This window comes from Petaurus breviceps, unplaced genomic scaffold, assembly GCF_028583685.1.
Source record: "Petaurus breviceps papuanus isolate PSGF00001 unplaced genomic scaffold, PetGlider_PUasm1.0 90847, whole genome shotgun sequence".
Classification (NCBI taxonomy): Eukaryota; Metazoa; Chordata; class Mammalia; order Diprotodontia; family Petauridae; genus Petaurus; species Petaurus breviceps.
This window is the reverse complement of record NW_027187360.1, coordinates 7,643,808-7,653,989: the sequence shown is the minus strand read 5'-3', so window position 1 is coordinate 7,653,989 and position 10,182 is coordinate 7,643,808. Positions and strand designations below refer to the sequence as shown.

General features: G+C 41.9%; 1 protein-coding gene across 1 annotated transcript in view; it reads right to left on the bottom strand.

The window, feature by feature from the left end:
* Window positions 1–1,907: 1,907 nt before the first annotated feature.
* Window positions 1,908–10,182, bottom strand: part of TSHZ2 (teashirt zinc finger homeobox 2) — a 282,070-nt gene continuing 273,795 nt past the window's right edge. Inside the window, exon 2 of the mRNA XM_069072429.1 lies at window positions 1,908–6,896. Coding sequence (XP_068928530.1) covers window positions 3,832–6,896 — 3,065 coding nt within the window. The 3' untranslated portion in view covers window positions 1,908–3,831. The remainder of the gene's footprint in view (window positions 6,897–10,182) is intronic.

Here is a 10,182-nt window from a genome sequence, read left to right as displayed (position 1 = left end):
GTGGAGGGTCTACTCATGTTGATGACATCATAGATCTTGGAGGTATAAAGCTATTAAATATTTTAAGGATAAATTATTGTGAGCATCAAAAATGCCTCAATGATTTCCCCCTCCCAGTCTCATTTCATAGAACAGCAGAGTTCCAGAGAACAGCTTTTGGGAAATCCCACAGTAGGTCAGTTTCAGCATCAGTGCATTGCCAACATCTGGTTTTCAGTTTGATCATCTGTGTGTATTTTGACCAGTGGATTAAAATCTCCCACCCTATAACTCATATCTTTTCCCAAGAGGCTTTGCCTTGACCGAGCAAAGACACATTGACACCATGAAAGTATTCCAAGTGCCATAAGCATGGTTGTCCTTTTCCTGGAGGCAACGGCCATTCATATAATGTCACTTTCCAGGGTGGGGCCATAGCAGCAGTGGCCCAGCTCCTGGAATAGAGTTTCATTCCAGGAATGGTCCATGGCATGATGAGGTTTATCTCCCACTGTTACCCAGGCCCTTGTTCCCACCCCCAGCATTCCATTTTGGAACCATCTACCAAAAGATACATCTTAAGAAACAGGGCAGACGTTCTAATTTTCTCAGACCTCACACAAACTTTCAGACGGGGTATTCTTGTGTGCTTTATGTAATGAATAGTCCAATTCCTCAGGGCCAGTCCTATGTTATAGAACTGTGATAGTCCCTATCCTATTCTTAAGATAAAATTGCTTTGAATACTGTTCTCTAAAGTGTGTGTGTGTGTGTGTGTGTGTGTGTGTGTGGTGGTATGTTTTAATTGTGGAGACTGGGAATGAGCCCAGAAAAGGGGGAAATCATGTGAGTCAAAATATGTCCTACCCAAAATTAGGCATGCTAAAACTCAAAACATTTTTAATAAAATCTAGACAATGCCTTCCCAAATGGCCCATCATTTTGTACAATTTGTGCTTTCACACATACCAACCAAAATTATAGCTCCAGATAACAAGGCTATCATTCTGCTGCTGCTCCTTAAAATGTACACTGCTTTGTAACAGGTAAGATATGGCCTGCATACTCAGATCCGTGACAATCTCGGAGACTTAGGCATTTGTTGCATGACTGGCCAGAATACCAGAAACACACCTTATTTCCAAGTATAAGTACAAAATTAGCTAATGTGGATTTTTATTCTTATTTATGGATGGGTATCCTCCTTCTCAGTTCCCCCCTCCTCCTCCCTTCCTTTTTTTTTTTTTTAAAAATCCCTCACTTAGATATACAAATCTGATTCATTTCAATCCTTTCCCAGAATCTTGGCAACAAAATTGATATGGGGGTGGGGAGTTAGTTTTATTATGAAGATAAGACTAATAGGGTAACTTTAAGCTCTAAATGTGAAATATTCATCAAGAAAAATGTCATGGAAATGCCCTAATAATAATAATAATAATTTATGTAGTTAACAGAAACTACTTGTGTGTGGGTTTCCAAATTATTGGTTTACCTTCACGTTTCTAGAATAAACACTGCAGCCTTCTAATGCTTTAAATATCTTCTATGGACGGCAGTTGTTTTTTTAAACCTCTTCCTATTTGTATATTGCAATATTTTTGGCAGTGATATTGACTTTTAAAAATGTCTACAAACCAAACAGGTGGAAAATTGGTCCTGATTACATAATGAATACCCACTATCTATTTGTTCTTCTGTCTGTGTTTCATTCACTGCTATGGAATTTGAAGCATCTCTCTGGGCACTCAGCTCATGTTCTTCTTGCTTTTTAAAGCAAGAAACAGCTGAATGGTGAGTTATGGAGACCTTAACCTGTTAGGAATCAAATAAACATGATTGAGCCCCCAACCTCCCAAGTAGGTGTTCTTCAGATTGTCTTTTAACTCTCGTAAAAATCGATACAAATGAAGCTTGGAAAGACGGGCAGGAGTCTGGCAATAATCATTTTTAATTAACATGGTAAAAACATGCAAACAAAAGAACAACAGGATTCATTTGGGCCAAAGGAGCAGGTAGAGCAGTGGGATATTTTTTTCTGACCAAAAGCTCTAAGGCCCCACCCCCCATCCCCCCACTGTGTGCAGAGTCCTGAGTGACACATCTTCATACTAATCTGTTCATTTTGGCCACTGCCATGTGCCATAGTTATAAACAGGGTTGGCTTTATAAGTAGCAGAGGAGGCTGCCTATATGGTGGAATGTGACTGGTTACAAAAGGCTCCCTACTCTGACAAAATATCTCCCTCATTGGTTTGGCCGTGGTATCTGAAATTCTCATGTTACATACTCCTCTGGGTTAAGTTGCTGAAGGCCTATTTAAACTGTAAATACTCTCTGGGAGTGGTAATACCACAATAAGCCAGGAACATTTTATTATGAACTGTTACATTGGTCTGAATTTAGGCCTTGCTTTGTCCCCAAATCTGGCCTAAATAAAACCTGAGTTTGGCTTAAGAATGGTTTTATTTATTTTTCATATAAGCCAATATTATTTTCTTTCTTCAAACCAGTGTATAATTGTTTACTGGATTAGAGAATCCATCAGGACTAGGAAATCTATCTTATCTAGAAGGACTTGGATGTAAGATGAGTGAATTTTGATGAGGGATGCAGAGGTCAGCATCCTATAAGGGCAGGACCAAGTGAAGTGGTAGAATAGGGAAGCCCAATCAGCTTATGGTCATCAGAAGGGCTCAGGGAATTTAAGCCAAGAGCATTTAAAGAGAGATGGGCTTCAATGACTACTGCATCATTTCCCCCAAGGCTGGGCCCTGTTTATAACCATGGTCAAATGGTCAAATGTGAGTGACCTAGGATGAGTCACTTCCTAGAGAGCATTACAAAAATGGCGAAAATGAATGGATTGGATATGCATCCAAATGTAACCTTTGTCCTATGAGGTGGAGTAGGTGGTCTGGGGTCTGATGACAATGTGAAGCACTGAACATATATGGTACATTTAGGAACAAAGGAAGACAGGATTAGGATTGAAGCTGGTCACCCTTGAGCACATCGGCAATGGGTGGGTTGAAAGTCATTAAACTATTTATTGAGAGTAAAATTCCATGTGCATGCATTGATGCTACCTTTGATACAGGGGAACAATGAGATAATTCCATAGAAATATGAAGAGTGATAGAGGAAAATAGGCCTCCTCTCTTTTCAGCTGGATAGACTGCACAGAAGAACTTTATAACCCGCTTATGTTGCAGATGCAAACACCTCTTCTTAAGGGTAAGAAAAGGCATGCCTGCTCCCCCACCCCCACCCCCAAAAGTGGGCAGCATAACTACTGTTAAAAGTAGAACAACAACAATAAAAAGTGTTTAAATACAAGTAACAATGAAAAAGTCAGCCTCTGGTTATTCAGGAGCTGATAACCAGTCTGTATCTTGTGTCTGCCCCTAGTTTCTCCTCCATCTCCCTCCTGCTGCCCATCTTTTGGCCATTTCAAGCACTTGTTAGAACTTCTAGCAGAGGGCTGGGTGGTGAAATGCCAATATGTCCCCTTGAAAGCAGCTCTAGGAAAAAAAAAGGCTGGTGGAAGAGGAGGTTGAAACTATTGGCTAAAATGAGGTTTGAGGATAATCTGTGAATTTCGTGTATCTAAGTTTATTTGGTTTCCCCTCCCTGCCCCCACCTCCCCTCTGACAGGGATAATGGAGAATTGGTTGTAACCCATCTATTATGTTTTGCTCTCTTAAGAAATAAGTCCTAATCCAGCAAACTGGCATGCTGTTTGAACCTTTGGGAATGTTGGCTGCATCTAAGCAAATACATCTTCTTTACAAGGCTCCTTACAATCCCGACCTTACAATTCACCTTGGGAGCAAACGCATACCTTCAGAACTATTCTTCATCCACGTCTGCTACAAACTGTGAGTGGTGTTCAGGTGACTTGCTGTGCGTTTTGCTTAGGTGAAGTTTTACTGCATGTTTGCTTGCAAAGGTCCGACAACACAACTTACACTTGAATTTAGAGTCTGTGTCCTCTTCCGCAGCTATAGTTTCCGGTGACCTTTGAACCGATACCCTGGAGATCTCTTGCTCGACCTTCGTTTGCTGTTCCACTGCCAGTCGGTTCATGTCCTTCATTTGGAAGCCTAGGTGGGACTCTAAGTGGCTGATGTAGGTAGAGGGGGTTCTAAACTGAGATGCACAGTCACTACAATAGAAGATGGGATGTCCTTTGTCCATATTTTTCAAAAATTTTGTCCCTCCAGTTTTCCTAAGCTGATATTTGACGTTTGCCAGCCAGTGGCTAATGGTGGTCATAGATAGTCCAGTAAACTTGGAAATCTGCATGCGTTCTTGAGGACCCAAATCTGATAAGAGATATTTCCCTTCTGAAGTTTGAAAGAGGCTTGAGGCAAACTGAGCCTGCAGGATCAGAAGATGTTGAGGATTCCAGTTGGATTGCCTGCCCTTCCTCTTATGCAAAGTGGAGACTTCTGTAGAGACATCTTCAAAGCGCCTGACCTCCATCTCTAGCTTCATGGAAGGGACCCTAGAAGAGGTGGTGGTGGGTTTTGGTGTGGTAGCTTTGGGAAGAACTTTGACCATGTCGGCAATGTCAGATAGAGCATGCTTCTGTGGTGGGGAAGTACAAGATTGTGCTTGTGCTGACTCTGCCTTCTTGCTTTTAGATTTGGTCAGATCAATGGGCTGATCATTGTTTTCAAACATGTAGCGCCTAGACACACTTCCTGGCCTGGATGGGGCTGGAGACAAAACTGACTTTTCAAGGATGTTGAGATTCGGTTTATGAAACATAGAAATTGTGCTTGAGCTGGGACTGGAACTGGATGGAGAGCGTAGAGGCTCGGTGGCCTTGCCCAGGTGATTATTCAACACAGACTGCAGGGCACTGAGTGGGTTAATACAAGGTAGGGCTGCAGCATGATTGGTGGTGGTACAGCCATTGCTAAGAGAAGATGTGGATTCCAAGGGTTGAGATTTCTCTCTGGTGCTGTTCTCTTTCACTTTGTCCTCCTCTTTTGGGGGAGGGGGATCATTCTTTCTGGAGTCAGAAGGAGTCTCGCTTTTGGAGAGAGACTCGCCCTCACTGTGGCTCAAGGAGGAGGCATCAGTGGTGGGGCTGTCTTTTGTGTACTCCTTCTGTGCTTCATCCTTGTCCTCTGACTCTTTCTTCACTTGAGTGCACTGGGCTAGGTTTGTGGGGACAGAAACAAGGGGCATTACCTTCCACTTTGGAGCTATTGGTCTTAACTTATTGGTGATGGTTGGTCGAATCTGGAGTACCTGGGAGCCCATGGGCAAAGAAGACTTTGTGCCCTCTGACAGCTGGTAGGCTGCATGGATACTGGGATATGCACTCCAACTGGGAGCCCCATTCTGGGCTTTGTTGATAGCTGTGGTAACTGTGTTTTCTAATGACTTTAAAATGTCTCCTCCACCCTTTGAGCCATCTTCCAAGTCTTCTTCCCTAAGATATTGGTATTTTATTGTAGGATCCAGTGGTTTTTGAAGAGTGTCTTCATATTCTTCACCCTTGACCACCTTCTCATCTTTGCTAGTCTCCTCTGGTTTTTCTTTTTTGCTCTCTTTCTTTAGCTCTATTGGAGGTGCTGCACATTCTGAAGTTGCATTACTAGACGGCTTAGAAGATGGAGTATCATTTCCTGGGGCTTCTGACAATGACTGCATTTTCTCCACTGCCAGTGGATCTAGCACCAGCTGCTTTCCTTTCTTTGAAGCGGAGCTAGTGACTTTCAAAAAGTGACCTGTGACCATCATGTGAGTAGTGAGCTGCTGCAAGGTGTCGTGAGAGCTCCCACATTCCATGCATTTCAGGATCTGAGATTTGCAGGCCTCAAACTGCCAGGTGTAGCTGGCACCATTTTGATAGCCATAGCGGTTGTTCGAGGACAGCTGCATGTTGGCGTTCTTTTGAGAGGAAAACGTTTCTGCAAATGATCCAGTGGTAGAATCTGGGGAGCAGGGCCGGTTGACATCAAAAACTCGTTTCTTTGCCGGGTTGACCATTTTCGAAGAAATGGTTGGTACTGGCTCCTTCAAAGGCACTTTTTGGTAATGTTTTGTTTTTATCATGTGAACACTCAAATCTTGCAGGGAATCAAAGGAGTCACCACAAAACATACATTTGAGAACTTTTTGTGCATCTTCCTTGTCCATGTCCTGAAAAGCCCTTTTCCGGGGCTTTGAATAGCTGGTAGGTCTGTGCTTGTCCTTTTTGCGGTTATCATCTTGGTAGTGACCAGTTTCATTCATGTGTACGGTTAATTCTACCAAGGTATCATAGGCAGCACTACACTGTCGACACCGAAACCTGCTGGCCCCTGTGAACACAGTCCCACACATCTTACTACTCTGTCGATACAACTGCACAGAGCTGAAAAGATTGGGTTTGGAGACAGGCCTGGAAGGCAAATTCTGCTGTAAGCTTTTGGATAAAGCATCTTGATGCCAATCAAAGTCACTTTTGTTACCTCCATTCCGTGTGTCACAACCTCTCCGCTCACTGCTTGACAACTTGAGGCCAAGACCGAGACCCGTCCAATAGGAATCAGACAGGATGTTGGCATAGACGGCGGTCATCTTATCCATGCAATTGTGTGTTTCATTCTGAAGTTTGGGGTGGGCAGTAGCTTTCTTGTCCTGGGCATCTCGACAGCATACACTTTTAATGTCTGCCACCTGGTCGCTGGCATCACTTAAAAGGGATTCATTTTCGGCATCCTGATTAGATAAATGACTTACTGGAGAGTTCTGGTAGCTAAAGCTACCTTTCTGCTCTGTGCCTGTTTCTAGTTCTTCATCTGTGCCTGGGTCATTGCTGCCCTGAAGTTGAACTATGGAATTGCTGTCCTCATCATCTTCCTCTTCCTCTTTGATTTCGTCCTCCTCCTTCAATTCTTCCTCTTGAACATAACCTGAAAGAGAAGAGGAACAGTTGAAATAACATGGTACGTACCGACTCCAGTTTCAAACCCTGTGCTAAGTGCTTCCTGTCCTGAACTGAATGCCAATTTAATCTACACTTTTATGAACTGTTAGCAATGGAAAGAGGAAAAAGCCAAATGATGTCTTTTGTGGAGTCTACTGCTTTTTATTGGCAGGCAATCATAATTCTTTATAACTTCCCAGAATCCCAAGTTAATAATTTTCACATTTAAAGAATATCGCTCTAACATGTTTATAATGGAACAGTTGCTAAATCCATAAGTATGACTTTCAGGCAGGACTCTAACCTCACTCCTCTTTAGTTGGCTCCATCTTGCCTCTGGGGAGGAGAATGATGGTGCAAAATAGAAATGAGAGCTTGATCCTTGCCAATTTAGCTGATATTAGGACCTTCATTGCAATTACGAGACCCAGACCTGCCACTTCCTATCCTACCCATCTTGGGTACATCTATTCACTCCCAACGACCTCAGGATCCTTATTTGAAAAATAGGAAGATGGGGAGAAGGTGGGATAGAGTCACTGATATGATAGTAAATGTTTAACAACTGGTTCTTGTAGAGAAAAGTATACACATAATACATGTTTTAGTTTCATATGCATTATTAACATTTTCTCCATTATTTTCTTAAATCTAAACAGTCAACAAACAATAGCCATTTCTGATTCCTGAGGTCTAGACTCTCACATTGGCAATTTAATAATCGACTCTTGAAAGAGTTGGATTCCAGCACATCCCTGGGTGGACTAGACGATCACCAATGCCCTTCAAGTTCTAAATCTGATGTTTTATCACGGGATTACATTAACAAACCATTTCTACTTGCTCCAAAGGGATCTCAATTGAGTGAATCTTTAGTGAGGGCCTTCTTAGGTGCAAGGCCATAAAGATGAGCAAAACCCAAGGCACTACTTTCAAGGCACTTTCTACAGTAGGAGGGATGAGCCATGTACAAATAACTGTGATATAAAGTAGTGTAACACATGCCACAAGAGGTTTAAACAAAGTACTCTGGGAGTTCAGGAGAGGGGAGAGATCATTTTCAGCAGAGGGTATCTCAGGAAATCTGAATAGAAAACATATTATTTGAGCTGGGTTTGGAAAGACTTTTATAAGGAAGAGGGGGAAGGGTGGCAGACTGTAGGATGGCAGAGTGATATACTGGACTTGAAATTAGAAAGACCTAGATTCAAATTTTGCCTCAGATCCTTACTAACTCTTTGCCCCTGGGCAAGTTCCTTAACTTCTTTAGGCCTCACTTTCCTCATTTAGAAAAATGAGGGGATGATTGTGATGGTCTCAAAGGTCACTTTTGGTTATAAATCTTTAGGAATATTTTAAATTTTAATAAACCATCTTTTTTTTTCTCCCTTTGCCCCCAGTCATAGATGAATGACCCTATGATCCTAAGTGCAACTTTAGCAGAAATTATTCCAGACACAAAAGGGAGAATGTGGGCAAATGGTAAATATCAGAGTTATAAAATCTCAAAATGTGAAGACAGCTCAGAAGCCATCTCCTCCAACTCAAAGCTTAAAGGAATTCTCTTCACCAACACATTAGAAAATGGTCATCTATCTATTGCTTAAAAGACCTCCAGTGGGGGCAGCTAGGTGGCACAGTGAATAGAGCACCGGCCCTGGAGTCAGAAGGACGGGAGTTCAAATACAGTCTCAGACACTTAACACTTACTAGCCAGGTGACCTTGGGAAAGTCATAACCCCAATTTGCCTGCCCTCCTGCTCCAAAAAGCAAAAAAAAAAAAAAAAAAAAGGCCTCCAGTGGTGGTCGAGAAAAAGTGAGGTGGGGAGAGTGAGGGAATCTACTACCTCCTGAAGCTTCCCATTCCATTTTGAGATATCTCTAATTTTTAGGAAATCTTGCTTTACTTGGAGCTTAAATTTAAATCTTTCCAACCTCCAGCCTAAATCTGACCCTTGGGACCAAGCAGAAATATTTCTCCTTGCTCCCATGCCATCATAGCTCCTAGAAGGACCTTCATAGGGGTGGCCAGGTGGCTCAGCAAGTAAGAGCACTGGCTCCAGTGTTGGGATGACCTGGGGATCAAATCTGGGCTCAGATACTCAGCACCACACCCAGAAATAACTGGCCATGTAACCTTGAGCAAGTTACTTAATCCTGATTGCTTTAAAAAAAAAAAAAAGACCTTCATTGCAGAAAATCAGGGTTTGAATCCCAGTCCTGCTACTTCCTATCCCTATCCTATGACTTTGTGCAAATCCCTTTATTTCCCAGGGCAGCCTTCAGATAGAAGTATCAGTATCACTAGTAGTTCAATTTAGAGAGAAGGTTTCTTGAAGAGGGATTAGTGCAAAGAAGACTGGGGACAGATTACAGAGGGCCTGCAATGAGAGTTTTGGTTCAAGGGACATTGTGTCTTCAGTAGTGAATGAATTTTGTTTCAGATCAATTATTTGTAGAATTATAATGTATCTCATTCTGTAAAGGTGGGCTCCAAATATAGGCTAAGGCCTAGAAAACTGGGGAAGAATTATGATGGAACATTTGAATAGACTATTCTACTGCTGGCTAGGAAATTGTATAACCTCAGTGAATACAATCATTTTAAAATAATGATAAAAGATTTTTAATAAGAATGGAGTATTTGGGGACAATCCTATTATGCTCTAACAGATTTAAGGAGACATTTTCAGATGAGTCTTAAAATGCCCTCTCAATTTTGTGCTTGCAATTTTGAACGCACCATGATTTGTGGGTACAAATCACAGGATGCCAATTACCTGTTTGATTTGTAGGTATGCAGTGCTGCTGGGAGCATGATGCTTGCTGGGGGTCCAAATTCTCTGACAGGCTAGGGGAAAAGTAATAGTATGGACAAAATGGAGACATGGGGGAGGGGATAAGAAGAAATTAAGAAGCAAATCTTTCTCCATAGTGATGTGGAATGCAAGCAGTCCACACCTAGGTGTTTCTGTTCTTTGCTTGGTTTTTGAGGGTGAAGTGTAGCTGATCTTTTATTGTTAGTGAAGAATGGATTTCTATGTTTGGAAAAAGTAAGAATTCTATCATCCAATTTCTATTTATTTTTTCTTACTTCCTTGTCCCTTTACTCCCGAGCAGTTCATAGTGAGGATTTGAAAAGGAAATAGAAATCTAGATTTAGGCTTACTCTCAATCTCACAGTATGTCTACTGGTAAGGAAGTTAATAATATAATGGGTAAGGTATGTAGGCCCTGTGTTTAAGAATTAAGAGGAAGCATGGCAAACACAG